The 14559-nt window shown below is 55.8% G+C and overlaps 1 protein-coding gene across 4 annotated transcripts in view; it reads right to left on the reverse strand.

The window, feature by feature from the left end:
- SLC6A6 (solute carrier family 6 member 6) overlaps positions 1–14559 on the reverse strand; it is a 78533-nt gene that overhangs the window by 37990 nt on the left and 25984 nt on the right. For 2 of the 4 annotated variants that reach the window (XM_082413467.1, XM_082413466.1), the window contains exons 3-4: positions 12380–12489; positions 1251–1493 (exon numbers count right to left, since the gene is read on the reverse strand). In XM_082413467.1, the coding sequence (XP_082269593.1) occupies positions 1251–1493; positions 12380–12398 (262 nt within the window). In that variant the 5' untranslated portion in view covers positions 12399–12489. The remainder of the gene's footprint in view (positions 1–1250; positions 1494–12379; positions 12490–14559) is intronic. The other 2 variants (XM_082413468.1, XM_082413465.1) reach the window with 1 other exon arrangement.

A 14559-nucleotide genomic window follows, 5' to 3' on the forward strand; every position in this document is an offset into this window, starting at 1 on the left:
TTTCCCGAAAGGTGGTTCTCCTGACGGGAGCAACACGCGCATGCCCGGCTCTGCCGGCGCGCCAGCCCTCGGTCATGGGCTGCCACGGGGAGCTGGGAGTGAGTTCTCACTGCGTCAGCCAGAAAGTCTCCATCGTGTCTGACCAACTTGAACTTCTCCAACAGGAGAGGATTCTAGCTCAGAGCCTTCAACAGGTAAAAAAACAAAACCCAAAAAACTCGGACCAACCAACTAACCAACTGACCAAACAGAGAATGTACACTTAAAAAACACCTTCACCTAAGTGAAGGGGTCTAAAGGGACAAACTTCCGGTTATAAGATAAATCGGTCCTGGGCGTGTCATGTATAGCATCGTGACGCCAGTAACAACATACTGGACTGTGCATTTGAAAGTTGCTAAGGGACTTCCCTGGCGGTCCAGTGGTTGAGACTCTGTACTCCCAACACAGGGGGCACGGGTCTGATCCCTGGTCAGGGAACTAAGATCCCGCATGCCGCACGGCGCGGCCAGAAAAAAACAAAAAAAAAAAAAAATGGAAGCTGCTAAGAGAGCAAAATCTTAACAGTTCTCATCACAAGAAAAAAAAAAATCTGTAACTATGTGAGGTGACGGATGTTAACTAGACTTACTGTGGTGATCATTTCTCAATATAGACATAAATCATATTGTATCCCTTAAATTAAAACAAGGTTTCATGTCAATTCTATCTCAATAAAACTGGAAAAAAGTAAAAATTAAAAATTTAAAAAATCTTCGCTGTATTTTTTTTTCCTGGATACCACCTTTCCATTATGGCAAATGATACTGGCTTTTTACATTTAAGGTGGGAAACCAAGCTTGCTTTTCAACTATATTTGGTTTAAGTTAGAAAAGCAAAGGTTAAAAAAGTTATAAAGTAAGGAAGAGTGGGGAAGTGCAGAGCTGTGAGGGAATTTACAAAGGGGGCGTGTGAATATCTGAGGCTCGGGGGACTCCGGCCTGGCCTCATGACACTCTTCAGAGATGGTAAACTGGAGGATCAGAGAGGGTAAGGGATCTGCTCAAGGTAACACAGTAAGACCCTGAAAGAACACCACCTGATTCCCAGTCATGCTCATCTCCTGCTTCCGAGGAGTGGGCTGGGGGCTAAAGCAGGCTGACCCGGGGGAAGTCAAGGTGGGAGCCTGGAAAGCCAGGCATGGGGAGGCCACCCACGCTCTGGCCCGACCCTTCTCCTCCAATGCCACTCTCTGCCCAACCCAGGCTCACCTCCACCATTTTTGTAGCAGAGGTACGGGAACCGCCAGACGTTGCCCAAGCCGACGAAGCCGCCAGCCACGGAGAGCACAAAGTCAATCTTGCTGGCCCACTTCTCCCTCTGCGGAGGCTTCCCCTCAGCCTCATCCTCAGGCCGTGTGCCTGGGCTCTTCCCTGGGGATGGCTTCAGGATATCCTTGTGGAAGTCTTTGAGACACTGCAGCTTCTCCTTGGTGGCCATGTCCTTCTCGCTTTCTGTGGGGGACAGAACAGAGCGCAACGTGCGTCAGTAAGGGACACCCTGTGTGTCTTAACACAACCCGGCTGGCCGGCTCTGGCCTGCCGCCGCCTCGTCTGTCCACTCCTCTGACCCCCTAGGTGATCGGGGACCTAGTGATCCAGGGACTGACAGGTGCCATTCCCAACAGAAGCAGCGGGGCCCATGCCCGGCGTCCCTGAATGTCACACCCCACCCTCCACGACGGTGCAGGGAGATAAGCATGAAGCCACCCAGCCCTGGCAGCATCTCTGCAGAATACCGCACCCTCCAGGCAAGTCTAGGGCAGCTTCCGAATAACAGCCCGCCTGCATTTTCTAGAAATGATCTCCAAATTTCAGATCTGCACAGAAAGCGATGCCTCCCGTTTCACTCACACCTCAGCACAGGGCCTGGCCCACAGGAGGTGCTCGTTCCTCACTGTTTAAAGAATGGATAAACACAAACAAGTGAGGAATGGGGTTTCAGGCTGGAATGGAAACGATATTTGAAAACAGGGTTTCCATCACATACAGAAAATGGATGCTTATAAAATATATTTGCAACTTATTAACCAGTCACATCTCTGCAGCATAAGAAATAAGGGATTTGCACTGGTCAGGATTATGGAAGAATGCCGGTTAATCCCCACGTGTCCAGCCCTCTCTCTGCATGCTCTGGCCTGCTCTGACCCCTGTATCATCCAGGGCCCTGGCCCTCTGACTACCCTGTGGGTTTCGCAAGGAGAGGCCCCAGGGGATATCAAATCTCTAAGCCCCCAGGAGCCGTTCACAGTCACCCTCAGCCCACCCCTGCTGGGACCCCATTCTAGAGGAAGTCGGCCACCGGCCAGCGCAGCGCCTCTGCTCTCTGTACTTCCTCAGGTCCCCGAGCCCTCGCTGTCCCTGGCAGAGGACCATGAAGACAGATGAGCCTTAGTTTCCCCACGTGCAGAATGAAAAGGATGATGGCAGAGGTGACCGACTCATAGCCAAGCAGCTCTGAACACAACCTGCTTGTTTTCGTGATCCAAATCGGTGGCCAACACTGAAATATCAGATTCCAGAGAAAAGTCAAGATTCCTAGGTTTTCTTACAAAATCGGAAGGGGGGCCACGTTGGGTTCATGCTCCCCACAATGACCATCAGCTGGACCAGAGGCGGCCATCACCCCGGCACACCGGGGCCAGGGCACCACCCGGCTCACGGGACCTGTCCAGGGGCGTCTGAGTCTGCCTGTCACAGTGGCACTAGCTGAAAATGCCTTCCTTGCTTCCTTGTTAATGGTCTCCTCCACAACTAGAACAGAGGCTCCGTGGCACCGGGACCTGCCTTGTCCACTGCTGGGTGCCCCGAGCTGGCGCACAGTAGGTCGTCAGGCAAGGACTGTTGGGTAGATGGTTCCCAGAGTGTGTCTACAAGCAGCTGGGGCCAAGTACCAACCCCAGCTCTGCCGCTTCCCAACCCCATGACACTGGCAGGTCCTCGGCGTGTGGCCCAGAGGCATCGGGGGCAGGGCCAGGTGAGGGCTGCCGAGGATGGGGGCGGGGGGGGGTGGGTGGTGTTGGCGAGGGGACGCGCTGGCCTGGCCCCAGCAGTGGGCCCTCCAGGGCCGTGCTCTGAGGAGCAGAGGCACGCAGCACAACAGAACCCCCGTTCCCCCACGCCTCCTTCCTCTCCTGGCTGGGGGCGGGGGACCCCGATTGTTTCGCTATCTGGCGGTGAGCAGACCAAGAAAAGGCTTCCTGGAGCCGCCGGGCGGCTCACTGGGCCTTCCTCTGTCTCCCGGCGACGGCATCCGCAGGCCTTTCTTTGCCCGCTCCCTCGGGGCGACGCGGGGTTCTGCCGAGCGCACGGCTGCTGTAAAAATAGCCCGGGCGGCCAGCATTGTTCCAGCGCTGATCCGTGCAGCCCCCGATGGTTATCTGAGCGGCCCATTGTGGGCCGGCTGGATGGGAGCATAATTGGAGGATGTGGGACTCCACTCCCTCCTAGTGGGGCTGTTTTCCAGGGAATGACCCCTGAGCCTCCTCACCAAGAAGGGCCGGTGCCGCCCTTTCGGGCCCTCCTTGGATCTCGGGGCCGGAAGGCACTTCACCAGGTCAGCCAGATGGAGGAGGGGGGAGGTGGCCGGCTTCTGCTCACATAGGCTGGGGGCACTGGCGAAAGCTACTCTGAGCCCTGGCTCTGCCCTCTGGGCCCCAGGCCCACTTGCCACTCTGGCCCTCAGAGAACTCTCTAGAAACATGAGGCAGGGAGCAGCCACAAGCTCCCTGAGACCCTCGGCTCCAGGCTCTGGTTCCATATAAGATGAGACCTCCAGCCCCCTTTTCTGCACTCAGGACCCCATCTTCCCGACGCCTGTACCTGAACCAGGATCGGGGGTGAGGCCTGTCATGTCCTGGTGTTGTAGTGGTCTCCTCACTGCTCATTGCCAAGGTGTACCTGGAGATGTGTTCCTGCATCACTGACACCTGTCCCACCTGTGGCTGCTGCCATCACAGGCTCGCCTGGCCATTGAGAACACATAGCCCAGTGATGTCCATGGCCTCGCTCAAGACGCACGCCTGGATGAGGTCTGACCCACGTGCAGACACCCCAACTCCCTCTCAGGGGGGCTCCTTCCAAGCTCCTCTGGGGTGTCCGAGGAAGCCCCAGCAGCAAGATCTGCGGATTCTGCCTCCTGTACGTTCCTGGCATCCACCCACTTCTCCATCACCATGGCAACTGCCTGGCTCCAGGCTCGACAGCCCTCCATGGGCATCCCCTGCAGCCTCCTCCTGGGTCTCCCTGCTGCTACTCTGCCCACCCCACCCCTACAATCTGTTCTAAAAACAGCAGCTGAAGGCAACTTACAAAGCAGACTCAGATCATAATGCCCTCCCACCGCAACCCTCCGTCCCTCCCGGAAGAAAACACAAGCTCCTCACCACAGCTACTGGGTCTCAGCACAGGCCCCTTTTCCCTGGGACACTGGTCCCACGTAACTGCTTTAGTTCAGCCCACCCCTCAGGCTCGGGCTCCCTGCATGGCGGCTCCAGGCCCTCTGGTGGCAGCCTGGCCCCTGCAGGAATCAAAGGGGGAGCCCCGGCCTAGGAGCCGAGAGCCACTTCCTGGCTGAGTGACCTCAAGCAAGTTACTCCACCCTCTGGCCCCCCGTGTTCTCGTGTGTAAAGAGGGATAACTGTGGCCACCTCATAGGGATGTTATGAGGACTGAACGAGGGGGTGCCCATGGCAAGTGCTCCTGAGCTAGTATCTGCCAGTACTACTCTGCTATTACTGCTCTAATTATTACGGGGTCCACGCTGACCGTGCGGTACGGAAGGCCTCAGTCCTACTCAGGGGGAGATCAGCAAGACCCAGAGAGGCCAAGTGACACTGCTGAGGTCACGAAGCTGGGAGTGACAGCGACCATGGTGTTCTGGAACCCCCAGCTCCGCCTCCACTGTCCCGTGGCCAGTCCAGCCCGTCCAACTCTGCAGACCCCCGAGAGACTCACTAACTCTCTCTCGCCCATCACTCACCAACATCGCGCCCCCTGGTGCAGCCAGCACTTGGGAACGAGCTCCCTCCGAGGTGTCCCAGACACCCGCTGCCTTGCAGGCCGCCGCTGAGCGCTGTTTTCCTTGGCGCCAGGCCCAGGGCTATTTTGTAGCGACCGTGATACATTATTCCCCATTTTAAGAGCTTCCTATTTGCTTATTACAGCTACAAGTGATTAGAATGGGCTCCAATACAGAGGCTCCACGACGAAGGCTCCCGTCTTGCCCAGCTGAAAACTCCTACTCTGTTCCTGGGGTGGAAGTCACGGCCAGGGCCTGGTTCTGGTGCCTGAAGACCAACATGCAGATCACCTGGTCGGCTTGTGACACGTACTCAGACAGAGTCAACCTAGTGCCAGCGATGCCGTGCGTTGACAAGATGTTCCTTTGCTTCCTCCCAATGTAAAACTACCAAATTTTTGAGTACTTTAATTCCGTGCTGAGCTGTCTGTACACAGTTTTCTATGCACTCTTCAAACACCCTCAACACTGCACAAGGGATTTTTAGGACCGTTTTACGGAAGGGAGAGTTGAGGCTGAAGCAGGGAAGAGGGTGACCTGGCTGAGGATACACAGGTGGGAAGGAGACTAGAGGCAGAATTCCCAGCTGGTCTGCCCAACGCTGAAAGCACTGGAGCGAAGGTTAGAGAGCAGCCTCTGCAGGGTGTGCAGATGGGGACACTGAGGCCAGAGGGAAAGGACTGCAGAGGTACAGAGCCAGCAGCAGGGCAGGGCTGGGGACCCCAGGTGCCCACGCACCAGCCAGCTGGGTCTTGACATTGAGATGCTACTGAGGCTCCTCCCCCACACCTGCCACCTCAGCCCAAGGCTGTGGGGGAACCAAGCCCAGAAGCTGGGGGGCTCTCTGCCTTGCCCTCCCCTGCAGAACTTGAACTTTCTCAAGTAAGCGGTTTCCCATGTGGCTCTCTCCTGTCGAGAACAATGACTCAAGTGCCCTGTTGTCACTCAGGAGTCCCTACAAGGTTTTTAAATAAGAGGGCAGGTACTTCTTCTGTTTCCTTTTTGGAATACTGTCCCCACCCCAAAAGGGCGTAGCCCACAGCTGGGCTATACGATCAGTCTCCGGGCCTGACATCTGGGGTTTGGCAAGAGACTCCCAGAATCCCCGAACTGGGGCAGGAGGACAGCTGGACGACAGATCCATTCATTTCGCAGGTAGGGAGCCTGCAGCCTGCACGGCCCCCAGCCCGCTGGGCCTGCTATGGAAACAAGCAAGCGGCTGGACCCCTTGTCTGCCCTTTCCAGAGCAGGGGTCCCTCCTCCTCTCTCCTTTCCTTGTCCCCCGTCTCCACTCTAGAGCCAGTGTTCTGGGCTCACAGAGGCCACAACTAAGCTGAGTGACCTGGTCCAAGTGACAACCCACTCTGTGCCTCAGTTTCCTCACTGGTTAAAAAAATGGGGGTAAAAGTAAAACTCCCCTTATAGGGATCAAATAGGATGATGCCTGTAAAATATTGAGCACAGTGCCTGGTACATACAAGTGATTAATAAATATTAGCTATTATTGAAGAAAACATCTGATCACATTGGGATTTTACTACACTATGTGGCAGGCATCGTATCCTGAGCGTTTAAAAAAAAGAAAAAGAAAGCAAGCTGCATTTATTGGGCACTGGCTGCATGCACACTTATTTAGCACTGTGCTAAGCGCTTTGCAAGCATTTTCTGAATTAACCCTGTCCATGGGTGGCCATTACCATCTGCCTTTTGCTGACAAGGCACAGAGTGGTGAAGTTACTTGCCCAGGGTCACATAGCAAGCAAAAGGCCGCTGAAGCTTCAAACGGCTCCCAGGTCTATTTTGGCCTCTCAATTCCATGTTCTCAGCCACTCGGCTGTTTTGGATCACTTGCTCTAGATATGTCACAAAGTGAAATCAGGTCTGGCGCCTTTATGCCAGCTTCAAGCTACTGGGCTGTGCTGACAAATTAGGGAAGTAGGTGAAGGCAAACAGGGAAGTGAGGGGCCACATGACAGAGACAGACAGGGCAGGGCCTGGGGACCCGTGCAGCAGTCAGTGCCCACGGCCACAGGGGTGGGCTGAGCAGGCCGACAGAACGCACTGACTGGGGCATGACAGATGGAGCCATGGACCTGAGGCTTCCTCTAGCGAACAGGAAGAGTTTCTCCCAGACTTCTCTGATAGCCCTGGAGGGGCTCCTTCGAGCACTGTCCCCACAGACTGCAGGTGAGGGACAGGCTCAGTAAGGAGGAGGGCCAGGACCAATTAGTAATGTCTACCCCAGGCACGCTGCTTAAATAAATCCTGGCCCTAGAGAGCATTTAACAGTTAAGCACCAAAGGGAAAAAAAAACGTGCGTTAAGAGCACTATTTCACTATCTAGGGCAGCTGATTTTGAAAAGAAAGCAGGAATTAATTTTAAAAAAGGGTTTTTTATTCTTTTTCATGAAAAGGTACACCTTTAAAAGATTTGATCATTTGATTGAATCATTTGATCATTTGATTGACCTTCAATCAGAAGGTCTGTATCCTTCTGTCTTGGTTATCTATTCCTAACTCAGGCTAACTCAAGCATGACAAGCTCAAAGGCCTCCAGGGACCTGGCAGGCAAAGAATGGACGCCAGTGGGGAAGGGCCTGCAGAATATGCCACGGGCAGCTCTCCTCAGCTCCAGCTACTGTGGTTGCCTTTGGGATCGAGGCCACTGAGGCCAGGTCCTCCAATTTCTGGAGAGGTATCGAAATCTGAGATGTATGTGCACATACAACTTCCAATTTCTACAACATCGTGTGGGCCAAATACCCAGTTTGTCCTCTTTGGTCAGACCATTGTCTCAGGTCACCCAAGGCAGTCACAGCAAAGGGCAGGACAGGCTCGGCTGGAGATGCTGACCAGCCCAGCCTCCAAGGTCCGATGGCTCGCCCCAGTGAGGTCATCCAGGAAGCCCGGCATTGTTTTGCCAGGAACAAAGTCGAAACAATGAGCGACAATTCTGTGGTCCTAGTGAAAGTGAGTTCTGTTTGGGGAATTGTTTTCGGCACGGCAGCTCTGGGGACAGGGTTTGTTATCTCCTGGGCTCAGCGTCCGTGGGCAAGGCCCTCCCCTCCCCCCACGAAGGCTTATGTCTACCCGCATTCTGCTGAGAGCATCCTGCCTGGCTCAGGCTCGGCCTTCAACCTACACGAGCACTGACTTCGCCCCAAGCCTCACGGAGCCTTCCTTTTCACAGATCAGGAAGCTGAGGCTCGAAGAAGGGGAGGGTCTGGCCCAGGTCACACAGCCACCAGGCGAGGCCAAGATTTACACCTAGATCCTGACTCCATGCAGTTGGTGCCACCCCAGGGTAAGGTGGCCTCTGTACAGGGACCTAACAGAGCAGGTCATAATTCTTGATCTATGGTTCGCGGAGGAAAAAGTGGGTGAAGGTGAACAGGTTTTGCAAAGAACTGGCCTCTAGGACAACGCCGGGGCAGGGGGCAGGATGTGGGCCCAATGTACAGCCTTCTCCTCTCCCCGGCACCAAACCTGCAGGCGGGCGGGGGGGAGGAAGGCGCGATCAGGCTGCTCTGTGGCCGCGTGGCCCGGGGATGGGCGGGCAGCAGGTGCAGGAAGGCCGGCACTGTCCTCGAGGGGAACGCGAGCTGGGCACACAACACGCCCAAAACAGAGGTGCCCCAGGCCCTGGCCCAGTAGGCCACCGAGTCAGGGGACAGGGCAGTAGGTGAAGAGGCAGAAAGCTGGGTCTGCTTCCAGCTCCAGTTCTGCAGGCCAAGCACTTCCCCTGTGCCTCTTGGATATTTGGGGATAAGACGGAGAGAGGGCAGCTCCGGCGAGCAGTGAGTACCGAATAAATATTTACTGAGAGCATCCTCTACTAGGTGCCAGGCCCTGCTGTAGGGACTGGGGACTCGGAGGTGAGCCCTGGAGCTGACATTCCAGAAGGGGAGACAGACACTAAGTACATACACGAATAAATATTTACGACTGGGACCGGTGAGCAGAAGACAACCAAGCAAGATGAGGGCACAGGGAGTCAGAGGACCCTCTGAGGTGACGTTTCATAGCGGCAGACGCTCACTAAAGACTGGTTCTGGGGGCTTCCCTGGTGGCGCAGTGGTTGAGAATCTGCCTGCCAATGCAGGGGACACGGGTTCAAGCCCTGGTCTGGGAAGATCCCACGTGCCGCGGAGCAGCTGGGCCCGTGAGCCACAACTACTGAGCCTGCGCGTCTGGAGCCTGTGCTCTGCGACAAGAGAGGCCGCGATAGTGAGAGGCCAGCGCACCGCGATGAAGAGTGGCCCCTGCTTGCCACAACTAGAGAAAGCCCTCGCACAGAAACGAAGACCCAACACAGCCATAAATAAATAAATAAATACTTTAAAAAAAAAAAAAAAGACTGGTTCTGGGCAGGCCCTGTGCTAAGCCCTTGCAGGTACCAATTCATCTATTCCTCTCACCAGCCTGGATGAAGGAATGAGGCCCAGAGAGGTGAAGTCGCTTGCCCAAAGTCACACAGCAATGGGCTTCAGGGTCTGTGCTTTCAACCACCTTGAAGCTGGGATCTGCATGGCAAACATCTGGGGGAACGGTATTCTCAGAGCAGGGACAGCGTGTGTGAAGAAGGCCACACTGGGCACGGCAAAGGAACAGAGGGAAGGCCAGTGTGGGACAGAGCAAGGGGGACAGGGCATGGGGCGACCCGGAGAGGAAGCCAGGCCTGGAGGCCAGGTCAGAACCTGGATTTATCTAGCGGGTGGTGAGGGCCCCTGGAGAGCTTTGTGCTGCCCCAAGCAGTGCTCAACTCAGGCTATCCCTGACCACCTGGCTCCCTCCCACCCTGAAGGGATTCGAGGGCCCATGTTGGGCTTTCCTCTGTAAGCTGTTGCCAGTAGGGGCTTTCTAGTGGGGCCTGCAGAGCCCAAGTCCTGAACCCCGACACCTCAGAGCCGCCGGCCTCCTCATTGTGAGCCGAGCACCTGTGGGACAGGCTGAAGTGACCGTCATCTTTTGCAAAGAGGGACCAGCCAAGGATGGGCGGCCAGAACGGCTGTCCTTTGGCCAAGGACCATAACATGGGTGACCGAGAGAAGAAAATGTCCTTGTGAGTCTAGACCCCTGGCCCTTCCGTGGATAAAACCCATGGGTTTTGGAAAGAACAGGGTCAGTCTTTGACGCTATACGATCTGGGACACGTCACTTCCCTCGGACTGGTTCCATGAAAAACCCCACCTGCCCTACCTGGACCGAGCACCTACCGCCTTCCTGCCCTCAGGGTACTAATATCTGGGGGTGGGGGGCTCATTTCGTCACAATATCACAAAAATGGTTCTCAGTTCAGGAGGAGGACAGGAGTCACGCGTCTGGTTGGAGTGAGGCTTCAAGGAGCAGGTCCCGTGACACCCCCTGGGCTGGGCCCACGGCCAGGCTGGACCTGGTCCCTGGGGGAAGGCGGAGGTCCAGGAACAGTCAGGCTGCACGAATCTGTTTGAGGGGGCTTGGACCCCAAATGCCACTGAGATTGCCAGCACGCGCCGTAACCACCAATCAGGTGAAAGAGAGGAAGCAGGGAGCCGGGAGGGCGCCGTGGCTGCGGGGGACTCAGGGGGCCTGTTTTCACGTACAGGGTGGTGAGTCAGCAGGCAACGGCCTCCTGCCACTGACTCACCAGCCGCAAGCCTGTCACTCTTCTCCCCGCCTGCTTCCCCACCGCCCCGGCCCCAGCCGGGCTCTGCCGGAAGTGTGGGTAGAGTAGGTCAACCATGATCCTGAGACAGGCTCTGCAGAACCCAGGATTATTTCTGGAGGCCACAAAAAAAAGAGACATGAGAAAAAAGAAAGGCTCGGTTTCTGTTTCCTCAAACTTCCCCTTTCAAGCTGTACGAACCCGAATGCTCCTCACTCCTCTAGCTGACTGTGAAAAGCAAACAGAGGGCAGCCCCTCCCTCCCTCTACAGAAACTGGAGAGAGACAGGCCCTCGGGGCAGGGCCAGCTAAGGGCAGGCGTGTGGCCCAGCGCTCGCTCAGAGCCGGCCATCCCCAACTCTGTCACCAGGGCTCTGCTGGAAGTTACAGCTCCAGGGAAACCAGCCAGGGCAGCCTTTGCAGTAGGGCCTTGAGCAAGTCACTGCTCTCAGCCTCGGTGTCACCTTCCGTAAGATGGGCATCACATCCTGTCTACATTGTGACAACTCCTAGCTCATTAGTGTTTGTAAACAAGCTCCCTGTTCTCACCGTTCCTCTTTTAATCATGTTTCTTCTCAAAGAGGAAGGACTTTCTTTTTCCTGCCCAGCTCCACACTTACCTCTCCCTCACTTAGAAATTTAGCTCAAGGAGAGTTTGGTGCCTGTGGAGTGAAACAGCCTGGGATTCAGCAAGGAAGAGGGGGTGATCCACTGGCACGGGCTGCCGCTGCGCCCACCGCAGAGCAAAGGGGCTTGTTGCCTGGGCTTTTACTCCATTTGTCTGGAAGTCAAGTTTCAAGCATCCTCCACCATCCAGAGCCCACCCAAGATGCCCAGGGACCTCTGAACCACACAGCCCGTGCTTTCCCATGCCTCCCTCCACACCTCGGCTCCTGCTGTTCCCTTAGCCCAGCACGCTGCTCCCCGAGTAACTCACAGGCAATCCCCCAGGATGGTGGCCCCGAGGACCCCCCAGTGCCTTCCCTGGGCTCCGCAGGCCACACCACCTCCACCTCTGCCCCATAGTCCCCGGGCCTGCTTCCCGACACCCAGTACAAGACCTGGCACTATGAGTATTTGTCAGAGGGAACATTTAGGGCTCAGGACTCTGGGGACACTCAGTGCCGGAGAAAGTCTCTTCCACTTCGCAGCTGTGAGGCCCCTCGATGAGGGTGATGGAGCAAAGAGCAAAAGATGTAACTCTGTTACATGTATCCCTGGCATCTCAGCACAGTTCCCCCCAAAGGGTCAAAACTCCACAAAGCTTTGCCTTTTATTGAGAGATGAGCCCCAAATCTTTAGGAAATCAATTTTCCTTAAATGTGTTCCCCAAGCATCTTCCAAAAATGAGTTTGAAGTGAATTCTCTCTGGTTCCCTAAAGGTTTGCCCAGTGCTGGAGATCCCAGTGGATCCTGAACAAAAGTTGAAGGCTCCAGCTGGGGTCTTAGAGGTCTTGACACGTGTGAATGCAAGCCCACTTTCTAGATGGAAAAACCGAGGCCCTGGACCCACGGCGGATCAACAAAGAGGATCAGTCTCTTTCACAGACAGACCATCAGAGCTGGAGGGGAAACTGAGGCTGGAAGGAGCTGATGGAGGGCGGGGATGCTCCCGACACCCCCACCCAGTGGAGCACAGTGGGCGCCAGAGGCGGAAAGTAAAGGTCTTATTCCAAACCTGAGTGGACCGGATTCATATCTAACTCCGTCAGGTTGGTGAATGTTGGTGCAGCAGCAGCGGCGACTTCCAGGGCTACAAGATGGTGCCTAACAGCAGCTACTGCTTGGCTAGAAGAAAAACTCAGCATTAAAATCCACCCTGGGGGTGCGGGGCGGGCTCCAGGGATGGCTGACATTCCTCAACTGTGGTCTTCCTACACGTGCAGACCACCTCCCAGGCAGCCCCACACAGCCTCCATGACCCCTAACCTTTCACTGCGATCCACTTATGCCTCCGTGGTGCCTGCCAAGAGCACGGTGTTGGGGATTTGGCACGGCCTGCCACTCACGCAGCGCCACAAGACGAGGCCGACCCAGCCACTGGAAAATCCCCAGAGGCGCGCCCTGAACTCTGCTCCCACCAGCTTAGCCAAGCTTGTTTCTGGCAGACCCCACTGCCTGCCATGTCGCCCTTAGCTCAAGAACTATTAGTGGAACTATCCCAGCTGTTTGGAGACTAATCATCTCAATTTCCCCACCTGGAAACCAAGGCTCATTCTACATGTCTGGCCCTGTCCGCAGTCCCTGCCGCCTTATTTCTCCTCTTGTCCTGCATGAATCCTGGGGCCTCCTCGTTCTCCCCAGCATTATCCCCTTCCGCCCTGTGCTTTGCTTGTGGGCTCCCTTATATTTAGGTGGATCCCACCACCTACCTTGAAGATCTGGCCCAAGTGTCGCCTCCTCCAGGAAGCCCTTCATGCCCACCCCACTCTTTCCCGCACCTCCTCTGTCCAGTGTCACCCCCCCACCCCCATCTCCCAGGTGCTGGGCTCTTGTTCAGAACTGTGCAACTTTGGACAAAGTTCAAAGTTCTTTTTGGGAAACCTCAGTTCCTTCCTGTAAAATGGGCCTCCCAATCTATAAAGCCATCCCTGGCTGAAGTCTCTGGGCTCTCGGGCAGAGCTAGTAGATGCCCAAGACCCTCACACGGGCCTCAACACCAGCATCACCTGGGGCTCTGGCTGAACATGCAGACGCCTCCCCCAACACCCACCTCTCCTGACTGAATCTTCAAAGCTGTTAAACGAGCCCCCAAGCGAACCTCAGCATCAGGTGAGGCCAGGGACAGTGGTGCTAATGCACTGGGAGACTCTTGGTAAAATGCAAAAGAAAACCAACCAGTGAAAAGGACTCTTGTTGGTGATGACAATGCACGTGAGCATGTGAGTGTGTGAGTGCACGTGCGTGGCCTCCTCCGCCAGACTGTGAGTAGCTGGAGGCTGGGCCGGCTGGGTTTCATGTCTGCCAGCCCTGGTGAGCCCAGGGCCACCCCAGACTTGACCTTCCCCATTGCCACTGCTCCTTGCAGTACCCCGGGGCACAGGCGCTTTGCCCCGTTCTATAGATAAGGAAACTGAGGCTCTGTGAGGAGACAGGACCTGGCCCAAGGTTACCCAGTGAGTGAGTGACAGAGCCAGGACTGAACCCAGGACAAGGCCAGCGCTCCTTGTTATCCGCTTACTAAAGTGAAAAGGGGGCTGAGAACTGAAGGTGAGGGCTGGCAGGTGCATTACCTGGGGCCTCTGGGGCAGGGAGTTGAGTGGGTATATGTGATCCTGGAGGGACAAGCATCAGAGAGAGCCCCCTACCCTGGGAGGGGGACACACAAAGGAAGCCAGGACCTGGTTTTGAAGCCTGGTAAAGGGCAGAGTCCAGCTGAGCAGACCTCAGGCAGCTTCTCCAAGGACAGGGACGAGGCGCACGGCACACCGCCTGGGACTCGGGGATCCCCTGGTTGTCACCCCAGCAGTCACTTTTTTCTAAGGTGGAGGCAGCAGGTGGGGCCTTCCCAAAAGAAACCCCTGTCCCTTAAATGCCAGCCGCCCAAGCACAAGGCCCTGGTGGGGTCAGCTCTGCCAGTGACAGCTGCTTGACCAAGGCAAGGCCTGCCCTCTCTGGGCTATGGCTTAGACCCTCCGACCAGGAGACCCCAAGCCTGGAGATGCAGTGTCCTGTCCCTCCCCACACACGTGTACACACAGCCCTCTCTCCCTCAGCGAAGGCAGTCTCCCCAGCAGAAGAAAATGTACGTCAGCAATAAACCCTGTGTGCCTCAGTTTCCTCAAATGTAGAATGGGGACAGTAATAGTGAATGGGGACCTGCCTCTTAGGGCTGCTGAGATTAAATAAGCGAGTATG

The sequence above is a fragment of the Balaenoptera physalus genome, assembly GCF_965194825.1.
Source record: "Balaenoptera physalus genome assembly, chromosome: 11".
Lineage (NCBI taxonomy): Eukaryota > Metazoa > Chordata > Mammalia > Artiodactyla > Balaenopteridae > Balaenoptera > Balaenoptera physalus.